This window comes from Colletotrichum higginsianum, chromosome 10 (assembly GCF_001672515.1).
Source record: "Colletotrichum higginsianum IMI 349063 chromosome 10, whole genome shotgun sequence".
Lineage (NCBI taxonomy): Eukaryota > Fungi > Ascomycota > Sordariomycetes > Glomerellales > Glomerellaceae > Colletotrichum > Colletotrichum higginsianum.
Genome location: NC_030962.1, coordinates 2,524,994 through 2,550,292, shown reverse-complemented (window position 1 = coordinate 2,550,292; position 25,299 = coordinate 2,524,994). Strand labels below are relative to the sequence as shown.

Sequence of the window (25,299 nt, the reverse complement as noted above, 5' to 3'; positions counted from 1 at the left end):
GCAGACTTTTGCCCTGGAATTTAACCTGCCATACCTTGTGGGAGTAGGCTTACGCTCCATGATTAAACAGTAGTTCTGGACATTGACATTCAACATCCCTATGTTGGACACTTGTGGATTGCTTCGTAATGTGTTCAAGAGCAATGCTCAAGAATCATGACGTATTTTCTACTGGTGCCTGGGAAAGGGTGGATTTTACCCGCGTTCTGGTCTCAATGAATGGCATCGACACACTATAATACCGTCAGCCAGCATACTTGTTGGATCATGGCTGCTCACAGAGTCCGCCTTGCCCACAGACTCAGATACGGCCTTGAGATGCTTAGGTCGAATACTAAGTGGTTACGGATGCCGTGCTGTTCCATCATGCACTAAATCCCCATCATCCGAGTCATTGCTTGCTGTTTCTCTCCCTTTTTGTGCTCGGTCCCGGTACTGCATTGGTTTCTGGTACTTTCCCCCATGATTCTGTATTGTAACCTGTCTGACGAGGAGCTCGTCCGCATTGAGCATTTTTGGAAAGCTGCAAGGGGCGGCAACTGAGGATGGGGTACAGCTGAATTTCGCGTACGCACAACTGTTGGTGTCGTGTTAGGTGACGGAGGGCACTAGACGTTTTGGACCTATAGTCGTTACTGGACGCCGTGTGAGTCGAGGGACCCAGGGACCTTGTCCCAGCTGTACTGGCCTTTGGCGACGACTTACACAAGCCCAGGCTGGCTTCATATGTCAGTTGTGACTGCCAGGCCAACTGGCGTCCGATGTATCAGATATTTGTTCAGGCATCGCGGCTGCCATGTGCTCAAATTCGTCATGCTTGCTGTAGAAGGGAGTCGCTTCGAGAAGGGGCAAGATGACTTGAGGCACCACCTACATCACTTTCAACCGGACTTATCTCTGTCATGTCCACTACCGCCAACTCAATATCACCGTCAAAGATAAGAATTATCAAGTACTGCGACTTTGCCTTTGGCCAAGGTCTTTTCGCATCAGACCCCCAGGACTTTCTTTTGCTTGGGAATACCATGCATAACATTGCAAGTTCAGGTCCACACGCTTGTGGAAATGCCAACTTACTTAGACCTCGGCACCCAAGCAGGAAGCAGGTACACAAGGTAAACGAAAACATAACATTCCCTTCCCTCCTCCTTCAAACCTTTACTGATTCCTTCCGTCAGCCCCTCGATCAAACCAACGTGGCAACGCAGCTCCTTGCCACTACTTGCCTTACTAATAATTCGCTCGTTTCTTACATCCTGTCGCCCGCCTCATGCCTTGGGAATCAGCAGACAAGTCTCAACGTGCAATGCCTGCCGAGTCCATCCTCAAGCCCCAGTCGGCTCTGTTGGCACGGTGCGTTATATTTGTTTATACGGACGAAGGAGATATTAGAGACGATCTCTTGCAAGCACGATCTGGGCAGGATATCATTGGAAAGAATCGACACCAAGAACGACCAAGCACGAAATTCAGCGCATGGAAAGCATTAAAACGGAGTGGCTCAAAGATAAGTTACTCAAGCGTAAATAACCTGACTAGGAGATTTCGACGCAAAAACAGGGCACCCGTTTGTAGGTTAGTCACCTATTAGAGCTGCAAGCAGCGGCAGCACACCTTTGTGTACCGCACAGGGCATATGTGTGCCTACTCGCTACGGCAGTTCAGTCAGTGGGTAACCAACGCTACACAAAAAAATAACATCAAAAACATACAACACCAGGTATTCGCTGGTCGTCACCGACCCAACTACCAATCCGGCCCTCACTGGCTTATCTATGGGAGAGCGGACGGGATCCCGAGTTCTCCAGTGGGTATGGACGTATGTGACATGCTGTGATGTTGGAAATGCTTATGATAGTATTGCGGAGGAAAGGAGTACAGTAGCTGATCTGCCCACCGTCTGAGCCATAACTTCCGATGAACCTTCTTTTAAGTACACTGAACTCGTTTAAGAAGCGGTGGTAGTATTAAGGACACTATTTTCTTGGTAGGTGTGCGATCCATGTCAAGCACTTCGGCACCTCGGCGCCTACGAGAGACCGTGACTGAGACATAGGTGGGCACTTAAGAATAGGATTGCCATCCCGGGCGGCTTGTTGAATAGAGACTTCGTTTCCACGATTTCTGACACCAACCCTCCCAACTTTGCTCGCGTTTTCTTCAATGCCTATACACAAAAACGTTTCGAGTTTCTCCGCTTTGTTCATTTACCTGTACAGAGTAGAAGAAATTTATCGCTATCAAGATGTTTTGCCTTCATGGAGCCACCCATCCAGCATCTGCGGCCAGTGATCACGGCCAAGAAGAATCATATAAATATGCCACATACTCGTCTCTATCTGTCATGCCAAAAAGCCGTGGCCACCTTCTGCAGCCCATTTCTCAAGTAACATGTCGCCGGTCTCAGTCCAGGGCAAGCAAGAATGACTCGAACTGCCTGTCGTTGTCATCCTACGGAGACCACTCACCATCAGGCAACCAATGAGGCTCTTCTGCTGGAACTCGGCGGTTGGAGAGAGGATGTCTGAAGTTGGGATCGGCGTTGGTCTTCTAGCAGGCGTCCATGGCAAGAGGGAGCATTTGTGTGCGTGTGTGTGTGTGTGTGTAGGCGTTCAGGCACAAGCGAGTAAAACCAGCTAATACCCTCCTCGTTGGCTTCTTCTTCATGAGTCACGACTCGTCCTCGGTCTTTGTTAGTGCGTCTCAGTACGGTATGTACCCCCGTGACCTCCTGTCAGGCTGGCTTTAAACCGACCAATACAAGTCTCATCTCTGCAACGTGCTTTTCTTTCAGTTGAAACGGACTGTCGACAAGTACCAAGGGTATGATTATGAGCGAAACTGCGGTCTGTTGCAGCCACGAACGGAACGGCGTGAGTCGCTGATGCGCGGTCGTTTTGTTCAAGTCTTCGAGGGGAAGAACAGAAAGACGAGAAAAGGTCTCGGTCAGCGTTTTTAGTGCTTGCGATTCGCAACCCCCCCCCCGGGCAGCAGCTAAAAACCGATCGGACTGTAATTCAGAAAGCATGAGGACCTGAAGAGTCTGTGGCCGTTGATCAGATGTATTGGAACGTCCCTAAAGATACTATGCACTTTTTGCTTGCACATCCAACACGAGATGGGCTGCAAGGTGACTATATACATACTCGCTACCTCTTGTCTTTTCCTATGTCATGGAGGGGGATTCTGACTGCGCACATATGCAGTGAAAGCTAGGTGATGCGTGTGGCAGCAGCGCAGGGGAAGCTTTTCGCTGGCGGCCGTCTAGCCCCCAAGTGGACTTGAGCCCAGTGACTCCGTATCCAAACGTCCACGATCTCACGCCCGTGGAACCCTCGAAAACCACGCCCAAGTCGACACTAATTTTAGACTGCAATATCCAAGCTGTTTTTCAAAGATTCTAATGTGACATTGGATAATAGATGTTGAAAGTGTGGCAGACATCGCACTATGAGTTGAGCATGGAAATTCAGCGCCGCAGCGCTGTCTTCACATTATGTGGCTTACAAGCCTAGGTTCCAAGTGCAAAGAGAATGTTGAGACAGAGAAACACCGACTACTGACAGCATTCAACATGAGTAAGAAAGGCTAACCATTTGAATTCTCTCTCTGTATTTCTCTCTAGACCACTGGTGTGTGGAGCACTATGAATGGATCCGTCATGTTGCAGACGTAGCAACACTGTTGCCCACGGTCTGAACGACAAGACTCACAGTCTTGCATCCAAGTAAAATCCTCGTGTAGTACCAGGCCTTGATATGGCTGATGGTCTCGTCCGATTGTATCACCTTCAAGAGGCTGCGTCGAGCACGCTAGCAAATCCACGAGTCACGTAGTCGGCTGCGATTCTCTCCACACACAAGTTTAGGGGTTGAGATATGAGATTATTGGATTTGTCAGCGGATTTGCGAGCATGAACGCGGGAACGCGGGGATGGATAATGACTTGTGTACACAAAATCATGGGACTGGGCGGACGACCAAATCACATTTCCATCCCTCGTCCGACAAAGTGGATATATAGGCATAAAAATGAGTTCTAACCAGAGACTTCAGCACTAACAGACAGGGCAAGTCTCCCTAGGAGCCTGGCTGCTGCTTCTGTGCGAAACGTGACTTTATGTGTTTGTGTCTTGGGATTGAGAGCGACACCCAACTCAGGTAAGTAAATATCATGTGTACGACCTCTCAGAAGCTCTTAGCAGGCACCAACCCAACCTTGAGTGCCGGGTTCAAGGATATCTTTTGTGCGGAGGGTCGTTCCATTGTCACCTAGTATTTCCTTGCCAACCCCGAGAGATGAGCTTTTTTTAAAACACCTATCCCTCAGCAACAGCCGTGGCTCAACCCATCATGGCTCCATAGAAGAAGAAGTTCGTTACCCTGCCCTCTTGAAGACGTCGGGCTGCTGCCAAGTCCCTTCGTGACGCAAGTTTGCGCTTCCATTAGGTTGTCCACCACTCGCAGTAAGTGTCCCTTGATAGTGCTACTTTCCAGCCAAGGCTGTCACATACGACCATACCCATCGGAGAACTCGGGATCCCGTCCGCTCTCCCATAGATAAGCCGATGAGGGCCGGATTAGTAGTTGGGTCGGTGACGACCAGCGAATACCTGGTGTTGTATGTCTTTTTGTCTCATCTGTGAACAGGAGGCCTCTGTGCGATTGCGGGCATGTACTGGAACTGATCATTTTGTCGTGACTAGCCAGTCGCCACCGACTTTTTGGTTTGTGACCCTCAACTCACCGAAATCAAGATGGGGTTTGGTTTAAGTTGATAGTGAACTAAACACTTGCCAGACTCTAGGTTATTGTATATGTTAAGATTATATTTGCTTTGCTAGCCCAAGAGCCTCACGCAAATGACTACAATACTGTGAGCGGGCTCTAACAGCGAGCTTGTTGTCTAATGACGCGGTCTTGTTGCGTTGAAAACCGTTAGCCACAACTCTAACTTGACTTAGCCCTGAAAACCGCCGTTGGGGAGGGAAGGCGAATGAAACTAGCGTTTGGCTTGCGGCGGACGGGCCCGATTCGCTTGGTGTGGTGGTCGATGGATGGGCTGGGTGGGCAGGATATTGCCTCCACCTGCGCTGCGCTTCAGGCGAGAAGAGACGGACTGCCCACGGATGAGATAGATGTAGGTGGCGAAGACAGGCCAGTGGATGATGAAGAGATTCAAAGTTATGGGACTAGGCTTCACATACTGTTCTGAAGTGTGCATTGTTTCTCTCTTGTCCTACTTGTGGACAATAGGGTCAGGTCCATAGGAATGTCATCGCGTTCGCCGACACATAGCTCCGAGATCGAGATCCGGATGCCTCTTTCTGTGACACACTTCCATCGACGCGCGGGTCGTGATTATCCTCCCCCACCCATCGTCTCGTTGTCTAACGGCCGACGTCAACAATGCCTCTGTCCGAACGTTTGACACGCGTCATGGCTTCCAAAGTGGCAGCTGCTCTCGGCGTAACCTCTCTCACAAACAGGTCCACCAATTCGGCCTTTGTCTTTGCAGACCTGTAGGCTACGTCGTGCGCTAGGAAAATGTTGCGAAGTTTCGGGACTGGGAGGCTGTTGGGGTCGAAGTCCGGTTGGAGATAGGAGACGTCATCCTCGATGGAAGGGATGTTCTTCAGCGCCTTGGCGGCACTGCTGTTTCTGTTGCTAGCCTTTCGCGCAACGATGATTGACTCTGTCTCGGATCCTGAAGGCGGGTCATTGTCCATCTTTTCGCCTAGCAGGCTGCTATCGGACTCTGTCCCTCGTTCTTGTTGATGAGATGGATGAATTCGGGCTTAGAGGCTCTATTGAGGGCGCTGGCTTGCATCTGATGGAGAATCTGACGGAGCTGAATGACTAAGGTCTCTCGGGCAGCGGGCAGAGCGATAGTTGCTTCGGAGTGTCGTCCCGATGGGGCAATCCTAGCCAAAGGGAGAGCACGGAGAAACTGTTATTCCGGAGCCGCCGCGATCGGATGGTCTTCCTTCTCAATTTGGAGTGGAGCCATGACGGGTTGCAAGCAGGTTCCCGCATGGCACGGGTGTTTGTACAGTTTTAATCACTGGCAACGGAGCACACTGGTGCATTAGCAGAAAATTTCAAGCCATCTTAGAATTTGGGCTACGCATTTCCTCATTTTCAACCATATCCTACGACACTGCCATCGCAAGTCTCCTTCGCCGTGACAATGATCCTGGAGCTGAAGAGACTTCCTCCACTAACAGAAATTGTAGTTATCTCGCAGTGTCTTCTTATTGAACTGGTTTTTTTTGGAGTGTGGTTATTGCGATTTTGGGTAGTCAACATTACGACTGGCATTATCATAGAGCCTGCCACAGCCGCAGTCACAGCCACAGCTAACTAGGGCCACACCCAGTCCCCCGATCAAGACACTGCAAAGCAGTGCATGACCCCCACCCACCCCACCCCCCGCCACTATCTCGTTCGAAACTAATTGATGCATAAAACATCACAACAATGATCTGTGTTGATGTACGATGCTATTTTCTGCCATCTTTTCTTCTTTCAATTCTTTGCCCATTTCACCCCACTACAGCGGCGATGAGATATAACTTGGGAGCGTCAGCGGCAGCGGCAACGTGCGCGCGATACCTAACTGGGGAAAGTCCCTATACGGATACATTGGCACCAAACAGCCTTGTCACTGCAGTAAAATTGCTCAATGGCCTCGTCCTTTGATTGGTGATGGCATCTGCATAGTAAAGCGTTAATAAGCATACCAATGAGTCCCTAATTGTAAGAGGTGCAGCGAGCAATAAACTCTGCTGCAAATAATCGGTTATTTAATAAATCAAAATGCAGGCCAACAGCAACAAAATTTCTTTATTTCCTCTTCCTTCTCGTTATTTTCGTTTCATCCAAACTATGCTTTGAGCACTGTATGACCAGCAAATCGACCTCATGAACTGATTCAACGTTGGCCAAGGCATCCTCTACTCAAAGCTCATACCAGCACGTTTCCTCTCCCTCTTATCACTCATCAACTTGTTTGTCGAAAAGCCTCAAGCATTGTGCCCCATTGCCACAGGGCAGAACCGGGATTGCCGCCAGCTTTCCCTCAGTCCTCTTGCTTTTCTTTGGTTCTGAATCCCATTACATAAAAGATTGTTTAGTCAGAGAAACTGAGGGTCGTCCAGGCGCGTCTTTACATCTATACCTGCTGGTTGAAAGCGATGTACGACCAGACGTTAAGGTTGCCGAGATTGGCACACTTGGTACCGGTGCCAATGACGGAGAACATGTAGCTGCCGCAGCCGCTGCCACTGTAATAGTTGACCTTGGGGGAATATCCAGCCGTGTTGCTGTAGACAATAGCTTGGCTTGCGCTGCGTTTGAATGTTAGGTTTCTGTGACAACACGCCTTATTTTGGGGATACTGTACGCATAGATCGGTCTGAAGATGTGTTAGCACTGCTATTGAATAGAAGATCTTGAAGACTCTTACACGCTGGTTTTGGGAAGACAAGCAGACTATGTCAGTACCGACTGTGTTGAGAAGGTTCTACTTCATGAAGGAATCGGGTGCCTACGTGCTGGGTGATGTCAGCGGAGCTTGGAAACTGCCCTAGGATTTCAAAAACTTACTCAAAACTGGAAAATACACGAAAATTTGTGATTAGCGACAGGATGATTAATAGATTTCGAATTCAAGACAGTAGACTCACTCATTAGGTTGCCTGTTGCAAATCCATTAGTAAGTTCTTTCAAATGTCGCACGACTTTTCTTCCAACAGCAATTACGTACGTGATACAGACGTCTCGGTTGATGGTTCTGGTTTGGCTTGGGCAAGATGACTTTCCGAAGCCGATTTTCCACTGGTTGCTGATGGTACGCTCTTCGATGCCGCGAGCGGCCAGCTCTGGCTCCACGGTGACAGGGACGGTGCTGTAGCGCGACTCGTGCACCCAGACCAAGTTGTCTTCGCGGTTAGCGACGGACCAAGATGCGTTGCCGAGGAAGTTCCAAGCGCCAACTGGGTAGTCTTGCGAGATGTCTATGTCGACGGGGGGCGGCGCGGCGGCTGCTGCAATGTCCACGTCGAAGATGGCCTCGGTGGCAGTAGCGACGCTTGCAGGGGCTGCAAGAACGCTGACAGAGCCGAGGATAACGAGGGCAATTTGAGAATGCATTTTGATGTTCTGAATTGCAGTTAGTGGAAACTAAAGGGTGTTGAAGTTACTGGATGTTGCTGTCTTGTGTTGACGGAGAGCTGCTGGTGATCTGGTAGTGGTTCACCCTCCAAGTGCATTTACAAATGTCTTATATGCTTTCCCTCTTCATGCTCGCTCGCTCCTTTGCCTGAAAACAATGTAGTCAAACCTATTGTTGTGTAGCTGAGAAGGTACACTGCGGACTGGGACTTCTCCTGACCCGTCTTTGCTGAGGTGACTTACTGTATTCGTGCAGGAGCTCGTATAAGCAGATCCGCTATTGTCACGCCGTTCATGGTGACAAGAGCAGGCCTCAAGAAGTCCCGCTAGTTCGGATACACCAAAATGAAAACCGAACCGAGTACAGTAGTCAGCCTGGTTTTAGATACCTTCCCGTCTCGTACTAGGTCAAAGTTCAGCATCCGGGCCTTTCAAAGCCTTTCTCGGCTACATGAGTCCCTTCTCAGCCTTCGTCCTCCCACGTTTTAAAAATAGTGGCGGTACAGTGGGCCGTGCCGCTGAGTAACTACAAAACCCAAGCTTTTGTGCCCACTGCAAGGTTCGTTGAAGGGCGGTCCGGCCCTCCCCGGCGTGCATGCTGCAAACCAGATCAAGCTGAGTTAGTAGCGGAATTCCGCTGGTCTTGAACGACTCCACTTTCGATTTTCTCCATCCGCAGAGACCGTACATCCAAAGATCAATGCAAGGGATGGATGACTGAGTCTTCGCATCGGCTCACCAATCTATCATATTCCATATGGTAAATTCGACGCCATTTCTATGAGCAGCACAGGTAGTGTGATAGTCGTCTCGTAGTCAGTCTCAGGAACTCAGTACCGAAACCTTTGCCATGATGGATACCTCCGTCACTTGAAAATTAGCATATTGATTATCGTTGCGATTTGGGAAGATATGTGCACGGGATGGAACCTTGTTTCACAGTTGTGTCTACTTTGTCAGAGAGAGCTCTGTGTAGCATACATATAGTCAGTCACATTTCTGGCTCTAACAACTAGCATCTCTTGTCAAATCATCTCTCAAAGTTCTACACCGTTGGTCTATTCAAGCAGCTTCATTGTTTTGCGTCAAGATGCAAAGTACATGGGTCAAAAGCCCCCCCCCCCCCAAAGCTTTTAGTCTTAGTGTCTACCAAGCATCCCAACATTCATCTCCTTTTCCAACTCCTTGCCCAGTAGTATTTGAAACCGCTCTAGCAGAGACCGACTTTGCCGCAGGTGTTGGTAACCCAGTTGAAGGTCAACTCGCCCTGGCTCACATCGTTGATGCCGGGATAGAAATAAGGAACACTGCCGCAGACCTTGCAGCTGTGCTCGGGGATAAAGTGCGCAAGACCTTTGATGTTCCGTCCGGGGGCGCCTCCAGTGTTTTGAAGGAAGGCGCAGATATTGGTGGAGGTGCACGCGATCTGCTGGCCATTGTTGTACCAGCGGTTTTCGTCAATGCCGCGGATCCAATTAGCCAGCGAGGCGGCTTCATCCCCACGGATGTTGCCGGGCTGGCCGTTGCCGCCGCACCTAACGCTTCCGCGGCAGTTGATGCCAAGTGCGGTGGCGGGCGAGGCCGCGGCGAGAACAACGGCTAAGAAGGAAGAAAACTGCATGTTGGGTTTGCTGAGATTGTGTTCTAAACAGGGCAGAGCAGAGTGGTGTTAGGACACAGTCTTATAGAACATTGAGCTCGAGGTCGTAACCATTTAAACTTACTTTGGTGTGTGTGTTTATTAGACAGTTGGAGACTTGGACGAACTTGCTGCCGATGATGTGTTGGTCTACAATCAGGAACACGGCTCCAAGAGAGGCGCGTCTCTCTTATAGTCTCTAGGCCGGACGAAACACACAAGTCAAAGATTGCAACAGCTCTTTCTAGTAAAACTGCAGTCGAAGCTACTGACCAACGAGTGTTCTCAACGATGAACAAGGGGAGGTATGGGGACGGAAGGCCTAGGCTTTCCTGAATCGATTTCGCTGAGTGGAACCTAGGAGTGGAACTCACTCCGAAGGGTACTTACTCAGCGCCTTTAGGCTTCTTCTTCCGGGCGTGAGAGGAATAGGATTAGTTTTCCTCGGTAAATCAGGCGGCCTCGGCCGGTCGGATGCCTTACGCACCGGTCCCAGTAAGCAACATTGGCCCTTCAAGGGTTTATAGTTCGTGAAGCTATCCACGTGCCGACTTGAAATGATGAATTAGGAAGGTACTTGAGCCAAGATGTACCAATTTTGCGGATCTAGCCGAGTCGGCTGAACCCGAATTGCGCCAACGCGAGATGCAAGAGGAGGAGTAAACGGATCCATGCCCAATCGAGCAGACAGACGTACTCATGCGGGCCAGTTCCCCACCCATCCTGGACTGCTGTTTGTCATCCAGGATGTCTAAGAAAGGAACGATGCCCAGCAGCATCTTGAACATATGTGAAATACGAGGTCTAGTACAACATTAGGTGCGTTGCTTATGCATCGATCCCTTGTCCGGGAAGCCTGTTTATTGGACGCAATGTCTATATGGATTCTAGGTCTGCGTGCTTCCGGATCCTCGCCGCACCCAACCTTGGCACCAGCCTAAAGATGGCCAGAGAAGCCGGTGTTGCCCATCTTGTAGATCATTCCCGTACAGGATGTAATATTATCCCCCCGGTCATGTTCTGGTGCTTACTCACAACCATCCAGGACACAGCTCTCGGCAAGAGCGCATACTGCACTCATTCATGCTGCATCTTACAGGTGATCAACTTTATCACAATTTCGAAAGCTTTGTAGTTTAGGCAGCGAACCAAAGCCGAAGAGAATTTTTGTAAACTATTGAAGCAAGACTAGTGAAAACAGCAGTGTGCTTACACAGCGGCGTCTTTGTATTGTGGCGCAAGCCCTAGCATCTGTCAATGTAACGCATAGTGCTACGTCGATACTTGTTTCCAATTTCAATCGACCGCCATACATCTAGTATGTTCTTGCAGGCATTATGGTCGCGTATCCGGCTGAAGGAACTGTCAAGAGCAAATTGTTAGCTTGCCCAATGGCTACGTCTTCTGCAACAGACAACGAGGGTCTTCGTGTCACACCGCTTCCTCTGCTTGCACTGTCTCGTCTGGCACTCATCACTGAGTAAGTCAACATATATTTATAACTGGGTGTGCCCCCAGCTCTGTGTATATTGCTGCTTTTCCGCTTAAGACACACACACACACACACACACACAAACACAGAAACAGCAACATTTTTCAAGCTACATCACCGCAGCTCTCGGACCATATCTCACAATAAGACGAACATGGTTTCCATCAAATACTCTCTGCTTGCCGCCATTTTTGGCTCATCTGTTCTTGCAGCGGACTGCTATCCCAGCAACAAGCCCGATGGGCTTACGCTCGCCCAATATAGACAAGTTGCGAATCAGGTCTGCAACAGCGGACCAAGCGCCAGCGTTGTATTTGACTACGGCTCGTGGCCCAGTTACACCAAGAAAGTCATTGAAGCAAACTACAGCGGTAATGCTAAGGTTCACTGCAAGGTAAGCTCAACTCCCTGCTCTTCCCTGCCGTCAAGATCATTCAAAGAATCTAAACACCGACGGTCAACAGGAAGCATTCGACAACATCATTTCTCAATGTGTGAGTGGGAACAACAAGAACGGGGGATCTTGGACATGGAATTATAACGGAGTGAACGAGAAGTACTACATTCAAGGGTACCAAAGTTCTTAGGATGGGAAGACGAAAATCTAGCTATCAGCTTCAGATAGCAATATACTTGATGCTCACTGTAAAGTATTTACCTCAGTGCTCGATCACACACAATCACCATGAGAAGTCCGTTTCTGAAGTGAAGCTTACTTTAGAGGCGCATTTGACTGGACTGCAGCAGGCACAAGCGACCTTCTCACCGCAGCGAGCTTAAATGCAGTAGCAAGTTGTCTCCATAAATCAGAACGATGACCTGCGTGCCTCGTATCAATATGCGTCGGACTTGTTATGGCAGGGTCGTCTAATGCGTCTCCAGCAGACATGGGAACTTTCATGGAACCCATGACAGAGGAGAGAGACCATGAATTGACAGCGCCAAGTGGACAATCGCCTATGAATCAAGGTTCAGCCACCATATCTGTCCGCGGCGCTATAAGGATTGAAAGCGTCAAATAAAACAAAGGTGTTCATGTGTGACTAAATTTATCTCTGGCCTCTTTGAATGACTAGGAAGAAGGAGGCTATTATTTCGATATCAGGGGTCCACTGGCGGAGCTCTGGGGGGCACTGGCGCCTTTGGTCCCTTTTCTCTGCCCCTTAAGGAGGTCTGTTGAGGCCGTCTGTCCCTTGAGTCCTCTGTCTTGGTATCCAGGTCCTCTGACTCTTAGGTAACCGGTGGTATTGACTTGTCACTCAAGTTCTTACTCCTCATGGTTTTGAAGATGGGCCACCAAATTGGGGAACATGACGCATCTGGAGTCTTATTGCCGCATTCGATTACACTCTCCACCAAGTGGACGTGGTCGAAGCACGATCCTAAGTGAGCGATCAGAAACGCGTCGGCTTGCTGTTGTTCTTTTGCCCCTGGGGAACTTTGGAAAACTCGATTCAATGCTTGAACTCCAGGAGGACCTGCGAAGGGGCTACTGCACATCATGTTTTAGATGTCGCCAGTAATATTTGTAAGAATTACTTAAAAACGGCACTAGGAGTCATGTTGATTGTGGCCAAGAAGCCAATCGTCCAGATCTGTTTATTATCGTCACCGCTGGGTGTGTTGTTTGCCTGGGTCATCGTCATCATCCTTTCTTGCGTCTCAATGTTTATCTTGTTATAGATACACGGTGTTGGTTTCGATGTGAGCCATGAACGGGCATCAAAAACATGCCTGTACGCGTCAGTCAATCAGAAGCAGCACTGTTGCTCCACTCAACACATGGACAGGCGTGGGCGAACACGTGAGCAGGGTCTCGTTCAACTGCACCTTTCGCACGTATGGCACTTACGCGGACGATTTCGACACCGTGCGTGGCGAAAGAGTGGCCAGTCGCTCTATGCACCCTGATCTGGACGACCCCGGGTGGCCACGCACGAAACACAGGCCTGCTTTTGTAGTTTCGTAGATGGGCCCGAGGTTGACGGGTGGCTGGCTGGCGTTAGCAAGGCAACGGACGAGGAGGTGGCCAAGCGATAGGAGTTAGAGAGGCAAGAGATGTGAAAGTCGGAGTGATGGGGAACTGTGAGCAAGCTTTTCTGCATCAGAAACTAGATATAATGCAGTTGTATGCAGCAGTTAGCACTTAGTCAGATATGATATTAGCCTCGATGTAAACATGAAGACGTTTGCAAATACGGAGACCTTGACAAGAGGGACGCTGAGGGCATGCGTGCTATCGATTATCTCTCCGCTGCCAGCGATGATTCGGACATCCGTGTTATCTTCCGCCTTCTCGTCTCGCAAGGCAGCGTCGTATGGACTACTAGCCCCTTATCTCTGAAGATGCCGCCTCTCGTCGCTGAGGCTTGAAAATCACTTCCCAAGAAGCATCCCAACGTCGATTGAGATGGCAACACCTGGCATATTCCTGCCAACTTTCAGAACAACTCATTGATTGAAGAACTGATGAGCGTCATGAAGACTCTTTGAACTTCAGCGTACCATACGAGATGGGCTGGGCTTCCAGTATAACCGAGATCGCATGGATAGAGAAAATGATATGTACGTAACTGTTAATGCTATACGCGGAAGTAAAGCTTGACATGAGGGTGACTGCCAAGAAGCAGCATTTTCATAGGATGACTCTGGCTGCCATGAAAGACTAGGAAAATCCCCCTCGATAGGTCGTCTATCAACATATATACAACAAGAAATTATGCCTGCTTGGTTCAAGCTATGTGCTTGCGAATTTAGTGAGTTCGCACCGGTTTGTGGAGAGGTCTAGCATGCTTTCAAGTAACGCTCACAACCACCCACCATGCAGTAGTACACCCTCTGCCCGTTCCGTGGTTTTATCGCGGCGCTCGTGATGTATGCATTCAATTGAAAGAATTGTAGTTTACAGCCAACAATTGACCACAACTCTTGATGGCCTCCCCTGCTTCCCACGTAGCCTATGAAGGGGTACTCCGCCGAGGTTGCTCGGCACATCACCGCCAGACCTTGACTAGGTGGTCGCCGTGAAAACCCCTCTGGAAGCTGACGAACCTCTGGTCATATTTTTGTCTGAAAAACTTGAATACAGTCAGTATCTTGTCGCAACAAGAAACGAAGCTCCAGGAGAGGATTGACGATTAGGAGGGAGATTGTCAGGGCCGCTATACTGAGTGAAGAGGTCAACTACAAGATAGGGAGACTTGGTGACAAAATTCATCTATGGCCTCCCTCTTCCTAGCTATAGGAAGCTAGAGGCCTATACATAAGAGTACAAATCTCCCAGGCAGAGCTTGAAGGGGGCATCAGTGTCCTAAAGGTCTATCCTTAGGGGTCTGTTGAGGCTGTCCGTCGAGGGGGGCCTCCACTCCGATATCCGAATCCTTCAAGATCTAGGCAACCGGCGGTACCCTCCTGAGCTCATGACTGAGATTCACTGACACTCGGAAAGTATGTTGCTGCCAGATGAACTACGACAGTCTCCAGAGATGGTGATAAAAGGGGGTGATCAACAGCGTTTACCTGTTGCGGTTGATCTGGTCCACTCCAAGTACTTTCCTCTCCATCAGATCAGATAGGCTACGTCTTTTTTTCCAACACGGTCGCCGCCGTTTGGTGAGGTTTGTTGGATCCAAAGCCTGGAGACTCAAGGTAAGAGTGGCGCCGAATGAGGACTATGGAGAATAGATATGACGACAGGGAATAACGGTACGGGTTCCCTGGGATATCCCCGTTAACTCCGCCCCCGATCCCTCGCCATTAACTCCGCGGCTCGCCCTCATTAAGTATTACTTGAGGTGCCGCCGAACAGAAGGCATCCTCAGATAACACGTTAAACCTCTTAAATTGAGACAACAGTCCCCTTCTCCAAGAAGTCACTTCTTCAACGTTTTGCAACATGGCAGCAGTCAAGATCGTTTATGACCTGCCCGAGGATGCAGTGTGGTTTAGTAAGTGTCACCGACCTCATGCTAAGCTGGCCTCCTATACCCAGCCCTTTCTTACCGCACTCTTGAATCTTTGATTAACTTACTCGCTTTAGTCACCGGCTGTTCATCTGGCATGGGTTTGGCCTTGGCAAAAATTGTTGCTTCAACGTCGACTCAGCGCGTAGTTGCCACAGCACGCAACGTATCCAAGTTGACCGGCAACCTTCCGAACGACAGCCCTCGGGTTCACTTGACGAGCCTTGACGTTAGCAACGCCGATTCTATCAAGGCAGCTTTCGACTCCGCGATTGCAAAATTTGGTCGCATCGATGTTGTCGTTAACAACGCAGGCTATGGTCTGATGGGCGACACAGAGTCATTTGTGACTAACGTTGAGGACATGGACAAAGCTCGCAAGATCGTTGAGACCAACTTTTGGGGCACTGCCCAGGTATCTGCGCACGCTGTACGGGTCTTTCGTGACGAGAACCCCAAATCAGGCCAAATTGGCGGTGTGGTCCTGAACGTCACGTCCATTGGTGGTTTCGCTGGATTCCCGGGCAGTGCTTTCTACCACGCTTCCAAGTTTGCTGTCGAAGGCTACACCGAGTCTTTGAGTAAGGAAGTGCGACCTGAATGGAATGGTAAGTTTTAAGTTTCTGCCCGCTGTTTCGAAGCGTTAATTTCTCTTCACCATACCCGAGGCTGATCCGTTTTCCCAAAAGTCCATTTTTGTATCATTGAACCCGGCGGCACAAAGACCAACTTTGCAGGCGACAGCATGTCGTGGCTCTCTCCCCACTCCGCCTACACTGCGCCAGACACACCTACAAGGCTGCTTGAAGGCTACGTCAAGAGCCCAGATATGCAGTCGACCTGGGCTCCGAGCGAGCATGTTGCCGCTGCTATGTACGAGGTCGTTAGCCGGAAGCAGGCCATTCCCCTTCGATTTCCCACTGGCGCACCAGCGTGGACGGTAATCAAGACAGAATGTGAAGAGGTGGACAAGGCACTGCTTGAAATCAAGGAACTAAGCTTCTCAGTAGACGATGGCTCGATCAACAAGAGTGGTGACTTCCTGAAAGCTTTGTAAAGAAAAGGCAATGCGTCAGTTATATTCTAGCTAATACATCAGTATCCTAAACATTTGGATTAATGAGAAACAGGCGCCTAACGCTGCTACAATGCTATCTGTATCACGCCAGACCTTACGGCTTACCAATTTAGAAAAAGCCACATCGATACGTGTAGTGTTTTCAATCTGTAGTCCAGTGACAAAGTAGTCTGTTGGAATAACAATGGTATGTCCGTACGTAGCAGGTCACTGAGGATGTCGGTGATGGGAGTTTATGCCCTGCATGAACGCCCAGACTAGATCCCTTACGTGACAGGCACTGGCCTCGTACGACAACGTGGCCAGAAGAGTTTCAAACTTGCAAGTTAGATCTTAGAAGGGCCATCACCGAATCGAATATATCGTTGATCACCCACCGTATACGTATACCAGAGCCCACTCAACATAGTCATTGAAGGAAACCCACAAGGAGCGTTTAGGTCATTTTCCTAGCGATGTGATTGGCCGCGATCAATGCAGTCATTTTCTTCTACTAATCCGGCAGCTACGTGAGTCGCTGCATGTCCCCTGTAACCCTGGCAATTTCTGATTAGAAGGCAGGCTCGTGACTGGAACTCATGGCACGTAGGGTTGTGTATTGTGTACTGGCTTATACAAGTCTCCCACCAACTGTCGAAGAGTATGGCGGGTTTCGACCTATCGGTTTATGCATGCTTAACGTTATGGCCCGAATGAGCAATTCTAGATGAAAACCTCACATCAGAGAAGGGACCCAGGCCAGGAACGTTCATTCTTACGCACTGCACAGCATGTATCTATGCCAACGTCAAGCAGCTGTGACGTCAATGGGGCCAGCAAACTGTGATCAACAACGGAGTTTACAGACATGTAAGCAGAAATGACTATGTTTAGAAACAGTGTCAGCCGAGGAGTTTAATTTGGCTCCAACGCGGATGCAATCTTCATCGACGAAACCAAAACCGACCGTCGGGAGGCATAGTCCTTTTTTGAAGCACGTCATGTCCGCCTGAGTGCTAACGCTGCTTGCCTGCGTTCGAGTCTCCTAATGCGTAGATGTATAGATTCATTAGAGTTTTCATCAACACGGCACCATCTTGACATTGTCGTCGGTTTCAGAGTCGAAATCTTGGGCATTTTGTTCGTCCACTGCTCTGGAGTTTTGATACGCCACCGCCTTCGAACCCTCGGGCATCGTCGAGTTAACTGCACTATTGACTTTGACACGCCGCTCTTTGCCATCAAGGCCTGGGATGCCGCGCAGGATGGTCACCAAGAACCTCGACCATGAACATCCCGATGCGTTTTTAGCAAGCCCAATTGCCTTGGTTGAATAGAGGCGCGGAGGCGCGGAACCAGAGGTGTACCAACAAGTCTTAAACGCATACGCATCGCAAAGCGCTACTGAACATGTGGAAACAAGCCACGATGTGGACGTTCGCGCCTTTCCATGTTGGGTTTGATCGGGTCTTGTTTAATCCGATTCCGAGTCAGATCGTCCGCTCTCGGCCTCGGGGCGTCAAAAAAGTCCGTCTTGCCGCGCCTCTCCCTTAGGGGGTTTCACTGTGATCTCGCAGGAGCCTCTCTATGTACCCAGCGGTACATCTCAAGGCTAAAACCTTGCACTAGGAACCGTCCCTGCGGTCTGTTGCCAAACTCTAAATAACTTAGTTGCCGTCTAAGTTAACGTTCTCCCTGTCGCTAATTTGCCCCCCCTACCTGTAGGCCTTGCTTGTAAGGCGCCACGTTCTTTCTGCCTTTCCGCTTGGGTCACGATCCTTTTGTGCAGCGACACAACCGATGCCTTGTCTTCAACCTCTCCAACACTTGCTCTTGCTTGCAGCCAGAGGACCTGCTAGCTGCGTGGCTCTGGAGAGTAGTTGTGCTATTACCCTTTCCATCATTCATGCCCTCATGCTTCAATCGGCAATTAACTGGCAACCGCAAGTCAATCTGTTGGCTGTCAAAGTACTGGACAAGTACTCTTCATGTATCCGATGTTTTGAATGTGACCGGGAAGTCCTTGTCCTGGCCTTCGGCTTGTGGGGTGAAGGTTGCACGTGCCCCCCTTAGTATCAGCCCGGTTTAGCCGTCCCAGTTATGCTCCCGGGATTGCCTACCACGTTGACAGCTGTCAATTGCAACCGTTTCAGCAGCCTCGGAGTATTCATTCATGACTGTTGTGATTAATTCTGTGAAATACTGGGCTGAAGCAGCTGGTCCCTGTCCTAGTACGTACAGGTAAAATCAGCATTTGCGTCTTGCTGTCAATGATTTAGTTACCTACACAAGACTCAAGAATAGCCAATGGCCTGGCTTTCTGGCCTTCCCCTCCAAGAACCTCGTCCTTGGTTGGTTACGTATCCCGCATTGTCTGCCGATCCCTACAGGGCTTCTGCTTGACTGCGGGCCTTGTTGCAACTCTCAAACATACAAGCCAGAGTCTCTTCAAATGCATGGTAGCCCCACTAGGGAAGAGCCGAGTACTTTGCAACAGCGGAGTTACCCTGACTTCTACATAAAGTTGAAACTCATTGCCTCGCTATCAACAGGGAATGCTTGTTACATATGGGATAAGCGACTCTTGTAAACTTTAATTAACAGACTTATGATGGGGAAATGTGGGAAATGTGGCTACGCGGAAAAGTGTATTTCAAAACCGCCTGAGATCGCCATAGCGCCGTCGAAAAGCATGGTTTCTGAGACCATTCAAACTTTCTGTGACTGCCTGTTCAGTCTAACCAACACTCAGGAAACCAGGATGCTCACTAGCATGATCTCATGATGTTGCTCTTCACAATGAGATCAGATTAAGTTGAATACGTCAACAAAGTCAAACCGTGTACAGATTTCCCTGCTAGCCAGTCCGCGCCACGGGCAGACCTCTGCTGTAGTTGCAAGAAAAGATTTGCCTGTAAGTCAGATAAACTGGAGCTGCGCAGCCACACTTCACTCAGTACCAGTACATCTAGCTACTTGCGCACTTAGTCAGTTGACCTCACAGCCGCGGTGCCGAAGTCCGATCTGACAAAAGACAAGGGCTTGTCAGCCTAACCCTGCGCAACACCTGAGCCGCAGGCAGCGCCTACAGCATACCACAATAGTCAGTGATCGGCAGTAATAAGGGGTCTGTCTCAGAGGAACTAGGTGTTCCTTACAAACAAACCACGGCACTGCCGATTCAGCTGGCAAGGCGGACAGTTTGTGAATACGATCAGATGAACTCGAGCCGGTTTCTCTTTTTGGTCTCGCTCTGGGCCCGGTTGTGGCCCAGAGATGAGGCCCTCCGTCCAAACTTAGATCCCGATGCCGAGTTCCAGACCTAAGGACACCTTGTGATGTGTTCCCACAGTATCAGCTAGTCAGTTAATGCCCGCTCTTATCTCGGTTCTCAGATACTCTTATCCTGTGAACATCAGGCTTAGATTGAGAACATGAAGTGCAGTAGACAATATTAACTGGAAAATACTGCAAAATATTGCGCGTGCTAGTATCTTTCGGCTCGTATGTTTCAATATCGTTTTCCATCTTTCGGAGCGTGACTGGATCTGCAATGGCACCGGTGCGGCGCGCTCACGATGGCCTGGTCTTTGCCGCTATCACGGGCCGTCGACTCGGGGGATTTTGCCTCGTAATGGCCGTGGTGCTTGCCGGACGAACCGGCGAGTTGCTGGCTGTTGTGCTGGGACAACATTGTGATCCGGACGGGTTGGCAGGAGTCTGGAACACGCCGATCATCTGCTATAGCCACCTTGATTTCGAAGAGGGTATATTGCATAAGACGTTATACGCCCCAAGAGCTGCACTGCCTGGGCCGCGTGTCATGTACACCAGGCTACCGGCAACGGCGAACTGGGCACACCGAGTGATCCGATGAACCCTTCGTTTGACTCTGATCCAACAGACCCGAACATACGATCCTTGGATGCCGAAAGTCGGCTTATGAGTCGAAATACGGTTTCACCTTACCCCTTCATTTCATGCATCGTTGATTAAAGAACTTTCCACTTTGGAACAGTATCTTGCTGATCATGATCTTAGGCCGTATGCAAGGCATCTAAACATACCGCACTTGAGTGCCTAGCTTGTTCTCGTGACTACCAGCATCGCTTAGCAAAGTTCAAACCAGGGGCCTGGTGTTGATCTTTCTCACGCTCATCAGGAAGAGGGTCATGCCTAAAAATACGACCTGTAGTCGCTCCAAAGTGAAGGACCAAAGATTATAAATAGCCTCTCTTTCTTCTTCAGGATTACAACTCTTCTCCTCATCACTCTCGACAACATCTTTCATTCCAACATCTTCAGTTCATTACCTTCCAGCTCCAACGCTCTTTTTTCCAACTCCAACTTCCAACTTCAACTTCCAACTCACCGCAACAATGCAGTTCACTACCATTCTCATTGCTCTCCTTCCGGCACTGGCTGCCGCCCAACTCCCGGTTTCTAACGAAGTATGCCCTGCGGGTCTGCGCACTACCTGCCCTGCGGGCACCGATGGCGTCTCGCGTTGCTCCATACTGTAAGCTCTTCCATTCAAGGCCGACCTGCAAGAATTGATACTAACACACTGTTTGAATTGTAGCAACGGTCAAAACCTTTGCGTTATTGACTGCGAGGCGCAGTCTACCTGCCGTACCCAGTGCAAGCAGCAGGGCCACATTAACGGATTCTGCACCATCGGGTATGTTTGGCTTCTTCTAGTTTGACATTCAATCATCTAACCTTTGGTACCTTTTTAGCGACAACCCTTGCATTTGCAGCGACATCGACCCCGGCTTCAACAACTAAGCCAACCATTGGCGCCAACGGCCCTTACTCAGTTTGGGCTATCCCTATAACTGGGATAGTCAAATCAAGGGACCTTAGGCTTTTTTTTTTTTTTTTTGGGATATTTACCTATTGTTTCGTTTTGTCTATTGCTGTACAGAGGAGGTTTTTAGAACTTTGGCTAGCCCTAACTTGTCGAGCTTCTAGATGCAGGGGTCAACGCCTGAAGCCCCTGTCACTGTTAGTCTTGCAAGGTTTTAACAGCTTCCTTTAGTTGTAGACAATAAGAACAGTTCGCTTTAACATGACCCTAGCCTAAACACATGATGCTAACCAAAGGCTGAATTCTACTGGAGTCCTTGATTGCACCCATCTCTAAGCGTTTACTTTACATCAGCAGAGTGTAGTAGGTCCCTAGTCCCTATTTAAAAAGATAACCTGGTGGCAGTAGTAAATGACGGCGATTTTGATGAGAGGTCGCTTAGCAACGATCAAGGCTTGCACCTTAATATTGATGGGTGTGCTAGGCGGTAAGTAGGCCGGAGATACGAAGTCAATAGGATGTTGGTCTTTACGTACGAGGAGTCATATAACTACTCCTTGAGCGGTATGGATTACAAGTGGCCGCCACTAATTCCACCTAACAGAGTTGAGTCTATGCCTGTTTAAGGGTAGGCTGACTCTACAAAATCATAAGAAGGCTTTTTGTCTACAGGATAAGAATTTCACGGAGTCGTGTACTTGCTCCTTGTTGCAGTTTCTGTTGCGAGTTCGTAACCACTACTGACAGCTCCTAGATACCCAGCGGTGGTTGAATGCAATGGATCTAGTTTGCAAACGTGCCCAGGTTGACTCGAACGGCAAACGGCAGCGGCCTTGCAGGCTGAGGTGTCGTCCCACTCAAGTCGGCCGAATTGCAAACGCAGTTCCGTATGCGCGCCGTCGCTCAAGCTCGTAGCCTATCGGCGGCATCATGATACCAATTGCTGGCAAGTTTCCTATGAGCAGCCTAGGGATCACGTAGGGAAGTACAGCCGTCCGCGGTTCTCGGATTTAACGTTGAACCGTAGGCAGCACGTCAGAATGATTAATGTAACAGAAGACGGCAATGACAATCCGAACAACACCGAATCATTCATTTCGAGCCGTCACATCACGCTACACTGTAAAACCTAGAATTTTCTTCAAACCGGTCTCCACCAATAGGATTCGAACGGTTGCTCCCCGAGTCATTGTTGGATCCGTCCAGTCGCACAAAGCAGATAGCTTGTCCAAAGTGTCCATACGGCAACAAAAGTCCTTACAGCCCTGACTGCATTGGTTGATGTTTCCGCCGCCGTTGCTAGACTTGTTGTACAGGGTGGACTCACCCTTTTGACGTTGCCCGTAGCCGCCGCCGCCGTTTTTTCTCAACATGCATCTATTCGGGGCGTCTTCTCTCTTGCAACTCGCGCTGTGATTGTTATTGTTCCAGCCGACGCGCTCATAATACTGCCCATAGGCCTGGGTGATTTGCAGCTTATCATCGTCCTTCTCGATATCTATCTACCCACTCTTCGTTGCAGGGGCACATCAGGTTGTTGAGATTAATAAGCCCAAGATACAATCACCACCATCCCGGTTGCCCTTGTTCCCAATTACCCTCTACTCCCACTTTGCGCACGGACAGTAGCTGCGGTGAACATGCAAAGACGCACAAGGCATAGCCGTTGCTCTTGACGGTACCGGACTCGAGGTTAACGGTGGGATTGAGCCACTGGAGCCCACCTTGGGTCGAACACGTGCAGGTGGCTATGAGTCACCTGCGGGTGAAGCTGCTAAGCGCAACGGGGTCGCCGATGTCGACATCAAAGGCTTGCACTCGTGGCAGAAGTGAGCTGGGCTGTCGCCGTACCGTCTAACCATCTCCATGACGGCTTACTTCTCCAGGGGCCGCTGCTTGCGTAATTAAAGTTGACGACTGGTCGAAAACCGAGTCGTTCGGTGTAGAAGACGTCCTTCACCGACTTGTCGTCAGTTTCCTCGCCATGCGTCATGCTGAGCGCGTAAGCGTCAATGCGTGTCTCTTTTGCCTCGTTGATTGTCTGCTGAGCCTGATTTCCTGTATCCAACTGCATTAGCAACCTGATGTGTTTCCAGTCAAATACTCTCTTTATATGTTCTTCTGTGCTTATGTTCTTAAACTTACTATTTGACAAGCATACTATGAAATAGGCGAGAACCGCATTTAGCCCTGATTTAATGCATCTATAGCAGCAGTATTGTCACTAGCAAAAGAAGCCTTGTCTCACTGCAAACTTGGACACTGCAGCTGGCCGCAATTTAATGCTTTATGCTTTAGTAAAAAGGTTGGTGACTATAGGTCCTGTATAACTCGAGACATAGTGCATTAGATATTAGAACAATAATAGACCCTTTTCTTATCCATCTAGATAGTAAGACTTGTTTTAATACGCCCCCTAAGTGTAAATTGTTTCTAGGGCTAACAGCTTCTATTTATTTAAATACAGTGGCTAACTAATATACTGTCCTTAAGCAAAATTACAGTACCTAACTCTGGAACGAGTTTCTATCCTTTGCTAAAACTTTCTTAGTAGTACTATAACATTGCAATAGGACAGGCTATCTTACAGTAGGAGAAGCACTATGCTGCTAGAGATGCCTCCAGTTTGTAGCATGATATCCATTAAGTGTCTTTAGTGAGCCTAAGCTGTTCTGGATGCAATGTCAAATCAACATTAATCTAACTAAGAACTATCACAAGAAAAAAGGAAAGTACCCTGCTAACAGAAGCTGATCAACCTAATGCAATTGAAACGCACAAGGATAAGAGTTCAACCCGATGGGTAGTCGAGGGCGCAACAGATAGATATAAAGCATCTAGTACAAGTGACAGGGCCCTTAGCTCAGTAGAGTCCTCAGACACCTTTTGTTATACAGATAGTGAAGTATCCTTTAGGCAGACCAGAACAAAGAGTTGAAAAAGAGGCGCAGCAGGAAACGTCGCTAAGCATGGAGAATACAAGGGGGAGTGAATAACCAAGGCAGGGTGGTAAAGGAGGGCTGCAGCGCTCAATCACCAAGAGCTAGCTAGCCATTGCAACTCCCTACAGATTCAGGCTAATGTCGTTAGGCTATAACAAGTTGCCAGTCTAGCGGCTATGCTTATTCAAGCCAAGATTCTCTATGTGTATTAATACTGAAAATTGAAAATTGAAAAGTTAGTTTCCATTCTTTCGAAACAGCACTAACACTGTTGCACGCCACACCCACCCCAACTCCTTACAGAGAAATTATTACTGGGTTGGCGGGACTCACTACCGTAGCCCCAGCCTCATCCACAGGTCCGGCCGCTGTGGTCACTTCCGCGGAGGAGATGATGCCGTCTATCAATTCCCTTCTGGAGGTGAGCGCTGTCGCCAGCGCCAACACCACCGAAGGCAAGAAGAAGACGAGGCAGCAGAGGAGCTCTATAGAAAACGAAAAAGACTCTCTACCGAATCTAGTAAAGAATCTCGGTTCGTATGCCATGGACATATCCCCTAATTGTCCTAAGTACTAGTACTCTAGGCTCTTTGAGCTTATCTACTAGAAGGTCGACTGTAGCAAGAAGAACCCAGTTGACTTTAATATTAACGGCCACAGACACACAGCAAACAATTTTACAGTATTAGTCCTAAGTAACACCTAGACAAATTCCAAGACATCTTGCATAATTCCAAAAAAGTCAAAACTTACTCAAGTTCAGGTAAGCAATTTCTTGACCTGGAACCCCCGTCTTGTCGGCTCAAGGACTGCAAGCTCGAGCAAGGAGACAGCTAGCTGATGATTCAAGCGACAATCCACATTGGCTGATACTAAACCAGTGAGTAGTCTCTTTTTCCCATTCTCTATTTCTTCCAATTTTGGTGATATCTGTACTGGTCAGTGAAGAATCCATGTCAAATATGCAACGCAGTCTAGAAAAAGATGTTCTTGTTGTCGCGACCGTGACAACGGCGAATTTTACAGTGAAGTGCAACGTGTAGACTTGACCCTCTAGACATCTCTAGGGGTGTAGAGGGCCCGGCTAACATGAGCACGGATTCAAGGATTCCAAACCGGCTGGCGAATATGCAGCAGGGAGGGATAGGCGGATGCCAGAAACCACAACAGTGGCCGAGACAACGACAGCAGTAACTAACTAAACCTTGTGAGATCAAGCTGTC

At 49.1% G+C, this 25,299-nt stretch overlaps 7 protein-coding genes across 7 annotated transcripts; 3 read left to right on the top strand and 4 right to left on the bottom strand.

Moving 5' to 3' along the window:
• Window positions 1-5,389: 5,389 nt before the first annotated feature.
• On the bottom strand, window positions 5,390-5,728 carry CH63R_14223 (Sister chromatid separation protein; the record flags this gene model as incomplete). Its single annotated transcript, XM_018309197.1, has 1 exon — window positions 5,390-5,728. The coding sequence occupies one exon, from the start codon at window positions 5,726-5,728 to the stop codon at window positions 5,390-5,392; it is 339 nt and encodes a 112-aa protein (XP_018151515.1).
• Window positions 5,729-7,173: 1,445 nt separating this feature from the next.
• Window positions 7,174-8,153, bottom strand: CH63R_14222 (uncharacterized protein; the record flags this gene model as incomplete). Its single annotated transcript, XM_018309196.1, has 4 exons — window positions 7,174-7,348; window positions 7,405-7,416; window positions 7,688-7,699; window positions 7,768-8,153. 4 exons carry the CDS (start codon window positions 8,151-8,153, stop codon window positions 7,174-7,176), a joined length of 585 nt encoding a protein of 194 aa, XP_018151514.1.
• Window positions 8,154-9,384: 1,231 nt separating this feature from the next.
• CH63R_14221 (uncharacterized protein) lies at window positions 9,385-9,795 on the bottom strand (the record flags this gene model as incomplete). The annotated part of the gene is made up of 1 exon (XM_018309195.1): window positions 9,385-9,795. One exon carries the CDS (start codon window positions 9,793-9,795, stop codon window positions 9,385-9,387), a length of 411 nt encoding a protein of 136 aa, XP_018151513.1.
• A 1,409-nt stretch (window positions 9,796-11,204) lies between these two features.
• Window positions 11,205-11,892, top strand: CH63R_14220 (uncharacterized protein; the record flags this gene model as incomplete). The annotated part of the gene is made up of 3 exons (XM_018309194.1): window positions 11,205-11,293; window positions 11,429-11,699; window positions 11,770-11,892. 3 exons carry the CDS (start codon window positions 11,205-11,207, stop codon window positions 11,890-11,892), a joined length of 483 nt encoding a protein of 160 aa, XP_018151512.1.
• A 3,308-nt stretch (window positions 11,893-15,200) lies between these two features.
• CH63R_14219 (Short-chain dehydrogenase) lies at window positions 15,201-16,324 on the top strand (the record flags this gene model as incomplete). The annotated part of the gene is made up of 3 exons (XM_018309193.1): window positions 15,201-15,252; window positions 15,345-15,875; window positions 15,957-16,324. The coding sequence occupies 3 exons, from the start codon at window positions 15,201-15,203 to the stop codon at window positions 16,322-16,324; spliced, it is 951 nt and encodes a 316-aa protein (XP_018151511.1).
• A 3,511-nt stretch (window positions 16,325-19,835) lies between these two features.
• On the bottom strand, window positions 19,836-20,018 carry CH63R_14218 (uncharacterized protein; the record flags this gene model as incomplete). The annotated part of the gene is made up of 1 exon (XM_018309192.1): window positions 19,836-20,018. The coding sequence occupies one exon, from the start codon at window positions 20,016-20,018 to the stop codon at window positions 19,836-19,838; it is 183 nt and encodes a 60-aa protein (XP_018151510.1).
• Window positions 20,019-20,703: 685 nt separating this feature from the next.
• On the top strand, window positions 20,704-21,112 carry CH63R_14217 (EC88 protein; the record flags this gene model as incomplete). Its single annotated transcript, XM_018309191.1, has 3 exons — window positions 20,704-20,843; window positions 20,907-21,005; window positions 21,064-21,112. 3 exons carry the CDS (start codon window positions 20,704-20,706, stop codon window positions 21,110-21,112), a joined length of 288 nt encoding a protein of 95 aa, XP_018151509.1.
• Window positions 21,113-25,299: the final 4,187 nt, after the last annotated feature.